The sequence below is a fragment of the Ursus maritimus genome, unplaced genomic scaffold, assembly GCF_017311325.1.
Source record: "Ursus maritimus isolate PB19 unplaced genomic scaffold, ASM1731132v1 scaffold_20, whole genome shotgun sequence".
Classification (NCBI taxonomy): Eukaryota; Metazoa; Chordata; class Mammalia; order Carnivora; family Ursidae; genus Ursus; species Ursus maritimus.
The window spans coordinates 55,148,160-55,162,819 of record NW_024424453.1 but is presented as its reverse complement, the minus strand read 5'-3'; the positions used below and the strand labels follow the sequence as shown (position 1 = coordinate 55,162,819).

The window sequence follows — 14,660 nt, the reverse complement described above, 5'->3', positions numbered from 1 at the left end:
TTGGTGTGTCCAGCTGACAGGGAAAAGTCCAGGGGGGATCTGAGTGGGCAGGTGGGGGGAGTGGTGCAGACCAGGCTGGGAGGACGCAGGCACCGAGTCGTCGTTGGCCCTTGGGGAGGAGGTCGGAGGCAAGGGCACACAAATCATCTGATTTTCATTCTGGAGCTGGGCACAGTTCATGAAGGGAGGCGGGGGACCTGTGAGGAAGCTGCAGGAGCCTGAGACAGCATCGATTGTGACTTTCTCTAGAAGACGGCTGTGCGGGCGGAGGGAAGCGGAGACATTGTGGTCGGACGATGAAATGCCAGGCTTCTCACCATTCCGCCACTGTGCTAGCCGTGTGGCTGTTTAGGTTTAAATATGAATTAATGAAGAGCAAAAATTCAGTTCCTCCTTGCAGTAGCCACATTTCGAGCCCTCAGTAGCCATTGCCAAGTGCATGTGGCTAATGTGTGGGGCAGTGTGGCACATGCTGTCATTGCAGGGAGCTCTGTTCAACGGGGGGGCTTCAGAGCGTGGGCCTATGACCCATTCTTTCCAAATTCCTTGTTTGTTCTTTCCAAATGCTTTATTCATCTCCTGGAAGGGCAATTAGGCCACCTTAAACTTCATTTAATGCCCATTCTGTTAGGAGCTGAGAGTGGAGGGACATTTTGTCCTGAAGAAGTTCATGGCTTTCTAGAATTAACCAAGGCCATGGAAGGTATACCCCTGGGTTCAGGGAAAGTTAGAGAGGATATGCAAGGCACTGATCCCCACGTATTGCAGTCATCTGGGTGGGCCAGGAGGCAGAGGTCGTATGGGAGTGGAAGGCCCACAATGGGCCACGGTGATCGTTTGGGGGAGAAAAGAATACCTGGACTAGATCATGCTGTGTCCAGAATTAAGGAAGCAGTTAGGAGAAAAATCCTATCAACTTTGATCAGCAACTAGGATCGGCAGTTTAAGGTCATGTCTGTCTGTCACAGTGCAGTCTGTGGAGATATGAGTGAGTGAGATATGAGGAGTGAGACCTCACACAAATGTGGGATGAGCCAGAAAAGTGAAAGTTGGAGAGGGGCCAGGGAGTCAAAAGCAGACACACCAAGATCCCTGCCAAGCTGGTCAAGCCGGCCCCTGGGGCTCTCAGAAGCAAGTCTAGCTGCCAGAGTAGTACTTTGGGGAACTCACAGGGAGGTCTTTGGGACTGGTGCCTGGTGAGGCTACTGCACAATTGGTCTGCAGGGCAGCATTTAGGAAGACGAGCCCAACATGGAGCAGAGGACCGAGGACAGGCTGAACCTGCAGGTGCCCCTGGTTCTGTCAGCCCTGTGTCTGAGATAACCCCCCCCCCCAAGAGCAATGACCTCAGCTTCCCTTCCCCTTGCCCAGTCTCTAACAGGGTCCTCTTTCAACCAACTTTAACCCAGAACCCTCTGGCAAAGGGGATTCAGGGAAACGGTTCCCAGCTTTCCAGAAGGACATGACCGGTTCAGCACAAGGGAAGTGAGGGACAGTCCCTTGTATCCTCATGAAAGGGCATTTCAGGCAAGAGAAGGGATCAGACCTCCACACTGTCTACCTCGTCATTGGGTCGGAGTGGGCTCGGCTTTTGTCAGGACATACTGTGAAGCCCGTGTGCTGCTCATAGCCCTCCCGCCGCTCTCCCTCTGAACCTGTCTCCCCCTCGGCCTCAAAGTAAAGTGCTGCTCTGCTCTACAACTGCAAAAACAAGGCACTGGCAGATCTTCAACTGATAAGAGCCCAGTAGAGCTGTCATTGCCTATGCCTGGTAGGAAGGATTGAGGTAGCATATCCCGCGGTAAAAACAAGAGTAAAATAGTTCTGAGAACTGTGAAACTGTCATCCTTTCTCTAAATGACTTAATTCAACAGACAGATGGTTTTCAATCACTGGCCTCCTTTGTAGGCATGTGAGCACCAAGATCTTTCTCATGTTAGTGTGGGGAGCGCTGCCGCTCCCTGGGCTCTGCCCCCAGCGCCAGCCACGCGCTGACCGCCAGACCGCGCCGCTTCCTCCCGCTGTGCCCAGTCACCAGCGTGTGCTGAGGTCCGGTAGCCAGGAAGTAGCAGGACTACGATTGGAACCGAGGGAGGAAATTCAGACGGAGTGAGGATAAAGGGGACACCTGGAGGCTGAAAAATACCCCAAGTGAGCAGCTGAGTCATGAAGCTGGCAGGGGTCAGGGCTCAGCAGGTGACTCCAATGCTGAGCCTCCTCCGGAGCGGCCCCAGGATATGGGCCACTGTGGATAGCAATTTCTTTTCTTTTCTTTTCTTTTTTTTTTTTTACTATTTATTTATTTATTTTTATTGTATTATGTCAGTCACCATACAGTACATCCCTAGTTTTCTTTACTTCTCCCTCGTCCCCTTCTCCCTTTATCCTCCCTTCCTTCATCTCCCGTGTATTCATTCTCTCTCTTTCATGTGTATGATCTCCCCTCAACCCCCCTGCCTTTCTTTGTAATAGAATGTTCCACTTATTCAGCCACCTGTTAAGTCCTCCCCTGTGAGCAAACCCTAGCCCCTGCAGGGGGACTGTGTAGACACACCCAAACGTGGTCCCTATTCATTAGGCGTTTCTCTCCTCTCAGTTTTATAGGGGAAGGAGCTTCTACTCACAGAAATGGTCTTTGCAGCATGTAAGTTCATATCTGCTCCTGGGAGCAAGCGTGGCCTCCCCACCGTGTTTGACGATGGCTCCTGGGACCTGGGTTCCCGAGCTGCTGCAGACCTTGTGCTCATCCCGTGCACGCAGACCCCGTGGTTGAGACCTGCCTCGGGAAGGGGGAGTGAAGAACTAGAGCTCGTCTCCTTGGGGACAGCTCAGCAGTTCTCCTGTGTGGACAGAGACGTCAGGGAGGCAGCAGTCCCCCAGGACCCAGGACAACATTGCGAAACCCAGTGAAACTGCCACAGTGTTGTCCAGTACTGGCCAATACTGACCAGTCAGAAGAACCAAACGTGTATTGTCCTGAGGCAGGAACGGATGTTTGGGGCAACTTTTTGTGTTTTCTGCCCTCCACCCCCTGCCCGACTTGGCCAGTCATCTCAGCAGGGTTCAGGAGCCAAGGCTGGTGTGGGCCTGGGTCTCAGCGCCTTTGCGAAGGCATTTCCTGCCTCTGCCGCTGCTGGCCCCGGGCGTCAGGCTCCCCAGGGCCGTCCGTGTCCTGGGCTTGATGGTTTTCTCTCTCTCTCTCTCCAGGGTCAGGTGTGGATTAATGGCTTTAACCTCGGGCGATACTGGCCAGCACGGGGCCCCCAAATGACTTTGTTTGTACCACGGCACATCCTGGTGACATCGGCCCCAAACACCATCATGGTGCTGGAACTGGAGCACGCGCCCTGTGGCGACAACGGCCCGGAGCTGTGTGCCGTGGAGTTTGTGGACAGGCCGGTGATCAATGCCACTCTGACCTCTGGTCATCCCCCTCCACACCTGCCTGATCAACAGTCAGGAATGGACTATGTCTGATGGCTAACCGCTGTGACCCTTTGGAGTTTCCGCCTTACACATACCTCTCATATCCCCCGTGTAATGCCAGCATTCACTGGAAAGTTCGATTGGAAAATAGATTTAGCATGTGCATTTCTCTGGAGGTTTCCGGGCAGCCTTGTGGCGGCCAGCCCTCCACCAGCGGGGGCCGCCATGCACGCGTGATGAGCGTGGTGGCTCGGGAAGGCACGATGCGCCTGTGCGGTTGGAATGAAAGCTTTAAAGGTGTTCCTGATTTTTATTTTGGAGGAATCATGTCTTTTTGTGAAATAAAATTTGTATTCAAATGATGTTACTGTTTTTCATGTTGAGCAGGTATTAAATTATAGGTTCTGATTTAAATCATAACTAGACTTGAGTGGGTCGAATAAGCCACTTCACTAACTTGCAGTTCAAAGGAATGGAAAATCGTCTTGGTTTGATCTAGTGGACTGCTGCTTCTCTGATCCTCATTTGACTTCCTTTTGTGTTTCTGTGATGTCTATTAGGTGGCCCATAAGTACAACTCAAAACCCAGCCGTGGAGGGTGTACGCAACGTGGCACCTCTGCATGGTGGGATGCCACGTGGCCACGGAAAAGCTGATGTCAATCTGTAAATGAAAACACTTTCGTGATCTGCTGTGTGAAAAAAGCAGATCACCTTAAATTTGGTCCCGTTGGTGTGTTTAGACATCAGAACTGCACATATTCACGCAACACAGACAGTTGATACGCATACACGTGAGTATGTGTGCACACGGGTACACGGGGACGTGGCGTTGCAGACTATGCATGTCCTGCCATGGGGCAGTAGCTCTCATTTGTTGGGCACTTGTCCTACACCATGCCCCCTTCCGAGCATATTATATATTTCATTCACTCGTCCCTCGTGAGAACTGAGGAATGTACTATCGTCTTCCCCGATTTACCAGCCACGCAGGCTGTAGGTGGTAGAGACGGGATTGGAAGCCCAGGCACTCTGGTGCGAGTGTCCAGGTGTGTCCTGCACACATAATGTATCAATACATGCTTATGTTCCCACGGGAAAGGATGGGAATGATGTAAACCAAAACGTTACTTGATCGTATCTGGGTGGTAAAGAGTCGAGAGAGGGTTTACTTTTTCTTTTTTGCTCACCCGTGTGTTAAATCCTTTACAGAAAAGATGTGAAAGTTTTTAAAGGAGGAAGAAAGGAAAGAGTTTTGATGGCAATCTACAACATATTGTCACGATAGTCATTTTCCGTCTCACAGACCTCAGTATGTGGGACTCACCAGGGAGGACCAGAGCTCTGGCCAAGCGAGAACCTCTGGGTTGAGGCAAACGGAGCCTAGAACTTTATTTAGGATCGTGTTCCGTAGCGTCTTTGTCTCGATGTCCTGCACTTGATGTTTGAGGCATACCGCAGGGCAAAGGAGGTGCTGCGTGGATCCATGTTCTCGTTACTTTCACTGCTGGTCACCAACAACTTAAAGAATGATACTCCAGAACTGTGCCCTGTTACAAGCTTTGGAAAGAAATGGAAGACAGTTCCTTGCAAAGCATTATGTGTGTTGGTAATTGCACCTCCACTGTTCCCGACACTCCCTGTCGAGGCTCCAGAAGACTCAGGCCATGGAGCCGGGTCTCCTCGCGAGAGCGTGTGCCTGCATTCTATCCGCCCCGTCTTCAGAGCCACACTCCAGTAGGCAGCAAGCCCCTCTGACAGATGAAAATATGGAAGGCTTCAGTGAGAGGCGGGGTTGGATTGCAATCTGGTCTGTCTCCATCCAAAGCCAGTGTTGGGTCAGTGTGAGGGAATCCCTCTTACAGCATCCCGACATCCCCTGTCCAGAGTGTTGTGTTCCGGAAAACCAGATCTTGATACATGGATTGTACCACCGTGGACTCCTCACATCCCATCCAGCTCTCCATACCGCCTCGGAGGGGCATACGTTTCACCTATGATGCCATTCTTAAAATATGATGTGCCTCGGGGTGCCTGGGTGGCTCAGTCGGTTAAGCAGCTGAGTCTTGGTTTCAGCTCAGGTTATGATCTCAGAGTCCTGGGATCAAGCCCCGTGCTAGGTTCTGGGCTCAGCAGGGAGTCTGCTTGAGATTCTCCCTCTCCCTCTGCCCCTCCCCCTGCTTGCACTTGCACGTGCACTCTCTCTTACCCAAATACATCTTTTAAAAAACATATGGGGCACCTGTCGGCTAGGTGTCCGACTCTTAATTTCAGCTCAGGTCATGATCTCAGGGTCCTGGGATTGAGCCCCACGTCGGGCTCCCCACTCAGCAGGGAGTCTGCTTGTCTCCCTCTGCCCCTCCCCCTGCTCTCTCTCTGTCTCAATAAATAAATAAATAAATCTTAAAAAATAGGTGGCTTCAGGCACTCCTGATTTCTCAACTCTGTGTATGGATTCTGCCTCTGAAGATAGTAAGAGTAGCACCTTTATTGCCTGCGATGTAAACCTTTTATATTAAATTTATCTTTAAGCTGATTTTAATATTCTGGGACTTTTAGCACATTCTCAGTCATCCTTGTAATGAACATTGTGACCTTTTCCTTTGTACCCTTGTTTAGATGTACCCCAGATTTGTATGCCCTACAGAACGTCTTGTTTTATTTATTTATTTTTTTAAAGATTTTATTTATTTATTCGACAAGGATAGAGACAGCCAGCGAGAGAGGGAACACAAGCAGGGGGAGTGGGAGAGGAAGAAGCAGGCTCATAGCGGAAGAGCCCGATGTGGGGCTCGATCCCACAACGCCGGGATCATGCCCTGAGCCGAAGGCAGACGCTTAACCGCTGTGCCACCCAGGTGCCCCTAACGTCTTGTTTTAAATAGCTTTAAATAGCTTGGGGAGGGATGCACCTGGGTGGCTCAGTCTGTTAGACACCTGCCTTCCACTCAGGTCATAATCTCAGAGTCCTGGGACATGCTCCCTGTTCAGTGGGGAGTCTGCTTCTCCCTCTCCCTCTCCCCCTCCTTTCCTTGCTCCTGCTTGCACACTCTCTCTCTCAAATAAATGAAGTCTTAAAAAATAAATAAAAAATAAATAGCTTTATTGGGGATGCCTGGGTGGCTCAGTCAGTTAAGCATCTGAGTTCAGCTCAGGTCATGATCTGGGGGTCCTGGAATCAAGCCCTGCATCTGACTCCCCACTCAACAGGAAGTCCGCTCCCTCTGCCCCTCCCCTCCCGCCCCCCTCCCTGTATGTGCGTTTTCTCTCTCTCTCTCTCTCATTCAAATAAATAAAATCTTAAATAAATAAATAGCTTCATTGAAAAGAAATTTATATACCATAAAATTCACCCATATGAAAGTACGGTTTGATGAGTTTTACTAAATTTATGCAGCTGTGCAGCCATCCGCACAATCTAGTTTTAGAACACTTCACCCCAGAAAGTTCTCTGTGCATTCCCACTCCCACACCAGGCAACCGCTGATCTGTTTGCTGCCTCTATGGTTGTGCCTTTTACAGGAATTGCTATCACCGGGATCACGATGTGCAGCCTTCCGTGTCTGACTGCTCTCACGTAGCATCAGGCGTTTGAGGCTCATCCATACTGTAGTGTGTCCAGGAATCGGCTCCTTTTTATTGCTGAGGAGTATTCCATTGTGTGGACACAACACATTTCGTTTATCCATTTGTCGGTTGGCGGCATGTAAATTGTTTCGGGTGTGGAGCATTCTGAATAATGATGGTGTGAAGATCTATATACAATTCTTGGTGTAGTCATATGTTTTCATTTCCCCTGAGTAGAATTGTTTAGTCATACGGTAAACGTGTGTTTAACTCTTTAAGAAACTGCCAATCTCCGAATATCGTCTTTCAGGCTAGTGAGGACCGAAGCAGCAGCAGAGTGCACTCGGCACAGTGCGGTCTGTCCGGAGTCGTTCTCTGTCCTCTCTCTTCACCCTGAGCGGCTGACTGTTTGCGTCTGTCAACCTGTCAGTCTTTGTTTCTCAGCAAACTCAGTTTATTCAGAATGAGATTGTTTGGTGCTCATCTGAGTTTGGGTTTTTTCATTGTTTCCCCAACAAGCAATGTATCTTCTGTCAGATGACACAAATAGGAAATGATCTTGTGTGGTCTTTGTTTCTTGCCTTAGGAGAAAAAAAGTCATTTTCTGAAATCGCTGTTTTAGTCACCGTGAAGGATTCTGTCTGGTCTGTGATAGACTAGATGGCTGATGTGAGCCACTCACTCGTGGGCTGTGAGGAAAGTCCAGTCAGTGTCCAGACTGCAGGAGGGGGTGGCTCTGGGTTTGAGCCCTGGCCCTGCTCTTGGTCTGACTGAGCGCTAGATTCTGGGTCGTCCCTGGCCCTCCAGCCTGTGGCAGTGATGTTTGTTGACTGGACACCCAGCAGCTGTGTAAATGCCCCATGAAGATTCTGAACAGATTCCCCACCACACAGTTGCTCTGCTTGCATCCTAAGGGGCTTTCCCACATGTGAGGAAGCCTCCCACGAGCTTCATTCCCCTGAACTCCCCAGGCAGAAGCACTGTGTCCCCAGCTGAAACAGGACAGGCTCTGAGACAGAAACACAGGTTCCTGTTCCCACTCCACCACTTACCACTGGCGCAGTCTAAAAAAGGCGACTCACTTATCAGCTTCAATTTCCTCATCTGCTACATGTGGGTCCCCACCTCATGGGGTTTTAAATCCAATGCAACAATCATAAAAGCACCCCAGACAGCACTTGCCATGTAGTAGGTGCTTACTGAATGCTAGTTGGATCCTTTCCTATGACATTGCTCCACAGGAGCTGCTAAGCCATCATCTGGAAGCCTGAGGGACAAGGGGAGAAGAAATGCCACCTACAACACACCATCCTTTCCCTGGGTCCCTTTGTGTTCCATTCAACAAGCTGGTTCTCCTGACCAGGCACTGTGCTTGGCTGAAGGAAGCAAAGGGGAAAGAGTCTAGTGTAAAACATGGACACAGACTGGCCGCGGAGGAGGAGGTTCCACAGAAAGCAAAGGTGTGTCATCTGTCAAGACCCTCCAGCATTAACATGACACTGAGGGGGGAGGGGATTGGTGGGCAGCAATTGCAGGGCAGCCCCAGCCTATGGAAAAGACTCCTGTTCTCAAAATCTAAGTAGGGCCCTTCTGCCACAGCAGCCATTGAAGAGAAGCAGCCATGGCTCTGTGCCACCCATGGCCGTGGGTCTTACCGAGGGCCACAAGACACTCAAGAACCTGCCAGGAAGGACTCAGCCCCTCCTAGTACTATGCATAATAAAACCTTTACAGAAGAGGAGGACAGGGCTGGGGGGGGAAGCCTTCCAGCGCCAATGGATCGAATTCCTAGCCGCAGGGCATTTCTCATCATTGTGTGCTGTTTTGGTTGTTGTCTGTTATTGCATATGAGCACTTCTATTACGTTTGTGTCAGTGGCACAAAACAACTGTTTTGTGATGTACGTGGTTCTGTGGATCAGGAATCAGGACAGGGGCAGTAGGATGGCCTGTCTTTGTTCTGTGATAGCTGGAGCCTCTGCTGGATACTGGAATCATCTGGAGTTTCCTTCACGCCCATCTGGCATCGGGGCTGGGATGACTTGAAGTCCCTCCAGTGGCACTGTCCCTGAAGCAACTCCATGGGGCCTTTCCATGTGGCTCCAGCTTCCAGTGCCCAGATCAGGTTCTCAGAGGGTGAGCAAGCTTTCCAGCAGAACCAGGCAGAACCTGCATGGTCCCATAAGACCCAGACTCAGGCGTCACACAATTCCATGGACTCTGCTGCACACCCAGATTCAAGGAGAGGGCACAGAGATCCCATCATTTGATAGGAGGAAGGACAAAGAATTTGTGGCCATTAAAATAGTAATAATAGCCCTCTCAAAAGTACATACAGTGCTGGGTTGTAGCACAGCCAGTTTTGTGTATTTCTGTCCATTCCCCTGAAAGTCTAAGAACCGCCTGAGCGTGAACTGAGTCCTATTTACCCTTGGCCCAAGCCCCCACAGGCAGAGCAGTGTGCTTGGTCCACAATACATGCATTTAGCCTGTGTTTAATGAATTGAATTCCTCTCTTTTGCAGGTTAGCTGGCCCCTGGTGATCCCACAGGTATTAACTAAAAAGGAATTGTGACTCTGAACCCAGACTAGAAATCCACTGTGTAAACCAGCCACCAGCCATAGTCATGCTGGTGTGAGAGGGTGGGCACTGCCCTTAAAGCTGAGTCGGGTTTCCCCCTTTATTTTCTTTGGTGACATCTTTCGATTTAGATTTCTGAGCAAGAGGGGCAGACTGCCCAATTTGCTTCAACTTTAGTTCTTGCGCAGCAGTGGGATCTTTTTTCCAGTGCGCTCAGGCCACTGTGGTGCACCTGTGCTGTTTTCCGTGGCCTTTGAACCAGGAAGTGTCCTGAGAAGTGCCGGTGAAGAAGCGCTAGGGTTTCGGGTCTGATCACTGTCAGGGGGAGTGGGCTCCTCAGCTTTAACCATTAGAGTGGGCTTTTTTTTTTCTTCATTTACTCAATGTTTATTCAATACTGAGTCTGAACCCCACGCTAGTGAGTAGGACACATTCTTGCCTCTCGGGAAACACAGACATGCGTAAACGGACAGTGCGACATTGTGCTGGGAATATGGTGTCGGGGGTGGGGGGGTGGGGGGCAAGACCAGAGCACTGTGATATCTGGATCTATTCATAGACGGAATGCGGAGGCCAGTTTGCTCAGGGCTAGCTTCCCAGAGCTGAGCCAGGTGGGGAGTCAGAGGAGGAGAAGACATAGAAACGAAGACAGCAAAAGGTGCTTTGGGGAGGGAAGCAGCCCCTGAAGAGATCCAGGGTCTGGAGAGATGACGGAGAATTCCAGAAGCTGAGGCCACGCAGCTCAGTCTGACTAGAGTTTGGAGTGGAGAGTGATGCAGGGATTGAAGCTCTCTCCACCTAGATGGTAGGGTCCTGAACTTAGTGTCCACACATCTGTTCTCCTCTGAGGTTTCTAGGCTCCTGCCCTAAACTCTGATGTTGCTTTAATAATAGTAATAAAACAACAATGACAACAATAACAAATATCTGTAAAGTACTTTTAAGGTTTTATTTTGCAGACAGTACTGAATCTTTGAAAGAACATTTTGAAGAAATAAGCCAAGTGATATGCAGCCCAATCTGTAGTTTGGGAAAACTGAGAAGTAGGAAACCTTGTGATTTACCCCAAATTATGGGGGCTGAAACTGAAAGTCAAGTCTCTTGCCCACAAATCCCCCACTCTTTCCCTAGAGACAGGTTGCCTTGATTGATTAGGCTGCAAGGAGACAGTTTTGTGTTCCCTTGAGGGACCAGGCTCTGCTGATGTTGGCTGGGTTCACTCCCATGTCTGAGGTCAGGCGGTAAGTCAGCTTAGGCTGCTAGTTCCAGAGAAACGCACATATTCACTGTACCACCAAGTTGGTCTCACCTTGAGTCAGGGGGGCCAGACTTGTTACCCAAAGCCATGTCAGCCAGCTGTTGGCTGCTGGCTATCATCGGGGAGGGGAACTACCTGTTCTCTGGGGGACTCAGGGAGCAGAGCCAAAAACAAGGGAAGAGGAGGATATGTGGGATTGCAACCAGTGCTCACAGACGCTGGAGACTGGGTACACTATTCCCTGATGGAGATTTGGGCAAGCATCATCTGCACCTGCCCCAGGTCTCTACACTGAGGCCTAAAGGGTACGATTTGGCCACCCAAAGGGTGGGGAAAGTGTCCTGGGGGAAGCCGACCATATTTGCAGATGGCCAGAGCCATGAGACAGCAAGGCAGTCCCAGACATGTGAGTGATGGGGATGGACAGTGTTGAGAACTATGGGGTGCAGAGGTGTCCGGGAACCTGGTTTGAAGTGCCTCATATGATTGTATAATGAGGATAACATTTTTGAGGCATTAGCCCAATATTTTTGTATCAGTCAGTCTAGGCTAAGTTACATCACATAACAAACAACACCCAAATCTTTGTAGTTTAAAACAAGATTATTCCTCATTCTTGCTATACATCCTTTGCCATCAGTTGGGGGTCTCGGTTTCCTGTTGTTTTCACACTAGGCTCCAGGCCAACAGAGCAGCCACCACCCAGAGCCTTCCCCCCATAGTTGCCAAAGTGCAGTGATAGCCCCCCCAGACAAAAATGAAAACCAGACTTTAATTTTGAAAGCATCTTTAGGAATAGAAAGTCACCACAAAAATGCTGAAATTACTCTTCATCAAAGAGATAGATCAGTCCTAAACATGTATGCATAAAATAAAATATATAAAGAGAAAAATGATAGAACAATAAAGAGAAATGGACAACGCTTTATCAGGCAGCCCTGAAAAGCTGATGGGATAGTAAGAAAGAGATAAATAAATCATTAGAGACATGTTTGCATTTGGCGATCCAAAGTAAACTGACGGGGAAACTAGAAACTGTCGGGGTGGCTTCATGAGGCAGAGGTCTTCAAGGTTGGGATGTCCAGTAGGAGCCAGACACAGATTACACTGGGGGGCTTTCATCCTTAGGGTACAAGCGGAACAAAGGGAAACCGCCTTCCCTTGTCTGAATCCCAGGGGATGTAGGGACAAGTGCCTGGATGTGCAGTAAGGCAGGAATAAGGGACAAGACCCCCTGCGGTTGGGAGCACAGGTTAGCCCTTGTGTGGATTTGTGGTCTGAACTTGCATCACTGAGGTAGTCTGCCAAGCATCAGGCTGTGAGCTGAAGTGTCGTGCAAAACTGGTAATGCCCCTTTGTGTCTGACAGAAGCAAACTCAAAATCATCTTTGGAAGAAGGGCAGCTTCATCCCACATCTTGGGAAATCCCCCCAAATAATTTTCAGGGTCAAAGAGCAGGCACAGTCAAATATAAGCAAATACACACACGAAAACAAAGCAATATAAACTAGAAACAGACCCACACAGGCTTCAGATACTGAAGTTACGAGGCATATTTTAAAATAAATACAATATTTGAAGACCAATAAACAATGTCTGCAGGGGATAGGAGACTATGATGAGACCTCACGGACCTGTAAAAGAACTAAACAGCCAAATACAAAATACAAATACAAAATAAAATAGCCAAATTTTAATCTGTACCATGAAGGCAGAGAACTTTGAGTCCAGAGAGGGGAAACACAGACTCAAAGTCACACAGCCAGTCAGCAACACGGGCAGAGCCAGAGCTCAGGCCCAGCCTCCCCTGTCCTTCCCTCCCCAGCCTTCCCCAGTTATTCCAGCAGGTAAGCAAGGCCTCCACTGGGCAGAGCTGCCTCTCTCTGCTTTGTCTCAAACAGCCTTGGATTGGTTCATCCATTAAAAAGAAAGGGAAGTAGAAGCTTGGACTTCTTGCAGGAATTTTCATTACAAAATTCCTTTTGTGTCGGAATCCCATGAATTCCTCTGTTGTAGAAATCTACAATACACGGGCTCATTTCCTTCCTCAACTCTTGAAACTTACATTTGTTTTATTTCGATTGCTGTTATTATAGAAAATGGTAGGGGAGAACTGTTCTTTTCAACTCCCACTTGGAGAAAACATGTCCCTGAAAATCCCTGCATCTTCACACTAAATGTGCCGAGAATCTCCGTCTCTTTGACAGAGGCCCCTCTCCAAAGAGAGCCTGTTGTTCTTGGTCCTAACTCTGGACACCATCTCTGACGCAAGGGTTTTTGAGATGAGGGGCAATTTCCTGTCTTGGCGACAATGTTCGTAATACTTGGCCTGTACTCTCCTGATGTCAGAGAGTGGTCATCGTGGAGCTTCTGCCACTTGGCCGGGGGCTCCCGATGCAGTTCTCACAATGCTCACAATAACCGACAAAGAAGAGATGTCCCACTTTTAATTGGGCAGAGGACACAAATAAATATCCGGGCGTGGTGCCAGAAATGCAGGCTTGCAGATTAGGACCACGTTGGCAAACGTTCCGTGAGCCTTGGGGGCAGAAGAGGAAATGCGTAGGGCAGGTAGTAAGCTCCCACGTGTGCTCCAAGAGCTAGGTTGCCCTGAAGTTGATTTGTGCAGTGGCTGCTAATTCCTCCTCCAGTTAGATCGCTCTCGATGGCACATAGCTCGTAATAATCTACGTATTTGTTTCTCACTGACCGAGAAAGCCTACACGCGAGTTCCCTGTGATTTTCATTCTTGTATCCTCGGTACCCAGGCCAGCACATCTAGCCCCTAGTAGGTTCTCAGTCGACACTTCGTGGGTGAAAGACTGCTTCCGTGACTGTGTCCACAGATTAAGAGGGCGTCCACGTGTCTCCAGCATTCCTTCCGGCATGTCTGACACAGATGTGAGGGCAGGTGTCCTTCTCTTGAGGAATCTAGATAAGATCTGTCTTTAAAACCTTCCCAAGTTTCTGTGAACCCCTGGAGGGCTCACTTTCTCATAGTTTCCTCTGGCTAGACGTTCTGCCTCTGCTTCCACTGAATTAGTTCAGTTCGTGAACGATCTCACCATCCCACATGCCCTTTTGCAGTATCTTGACTCAAATGTGGAGCTGAGTCCCTTGAGTTTCACAAAAACCTCACCCACATCGGGCCTTTTTATCTTAAGAACTTTTTAGAAGCTTTGAAGAGACTAGGGGTGGTCTATATTGCAACAGCAGAAGCTCAGTAGTTTTGAAGATTAGCTATTCCAGGGTTTTTTTAAAGATCTTATTTTAAGTAATCTCTACACCCAATATGAGGCTTAAACTCACAACCGCAAGATCAAGAGCCACGTGCTCTTTCTACTGAGCCAGACAGGCGCCCTGAGATATTCTCTTTTTCACAGGACGTTTTCCCATCATCCATATTGCTTGCCCATCCTTTTATCTTCTCTCCTCTTGTCTACTCCCACTTCTGAATTTTTTTTTCTTTTTTTTTTTTTTTTTTAAGATTTTATTTATTTGACAGAGACAGAGAGCACAAGCAGGGGGGAGCAGCAGGCAGAGGGAGAGCTGAGCAAGGAGTCTGCTGCGGCCCTGGATCTCATGACCCAAGCCGAAGGCAGACACTTAACCGACTGAGCCACCCAGGCGCCCTCCACCTCTGAATTTCTCATAGTTTTTAACATAAACATGTCCCATTTATATTCCTGAAATGACACATGTTCACCTTTGCCCTCCAGGTTTAACTTCTTTGGAAGAAGCCCTAGAAGCTCTGACTGGCTGAGAGAGGAGGAGGAGAGGAGTCAGAAGGAAAGCAAAACAGGCAGATTGTGTGAGCATTCCTGAGTCCT

General features: G+C 49.1%; 1 protein-coding gene across 3 annotated transcripts in view; it reads left to right on the top strand.

The window, feature by feature from the left end:
* The window catches only part of GLB1 (galactosidase beta 1), an 82,606-nt gene extending 78,818 nt beyond the window's left edge, over positions 1–3,788 (top strand). For all 3 annotated transcript variants that reach the window (XM_040636996.1, XM_040636995.1, XM_040636997.1), the window contains one exon: positions 3,208–3,788. In XM_040636996.1, coding sequence (XP_040492930.1) covers positions 3,208–3,477 — 270 coding nt within the window. In that variant the 3' untranslated portion in view covers positions 3,478–3,788. The remainder of the gene's footprint in view (positions 1–3,207) is intronic.
* The last annotated feature ends 10,872 nt before the right edge of the window (positions 3,789–14,660 follow it).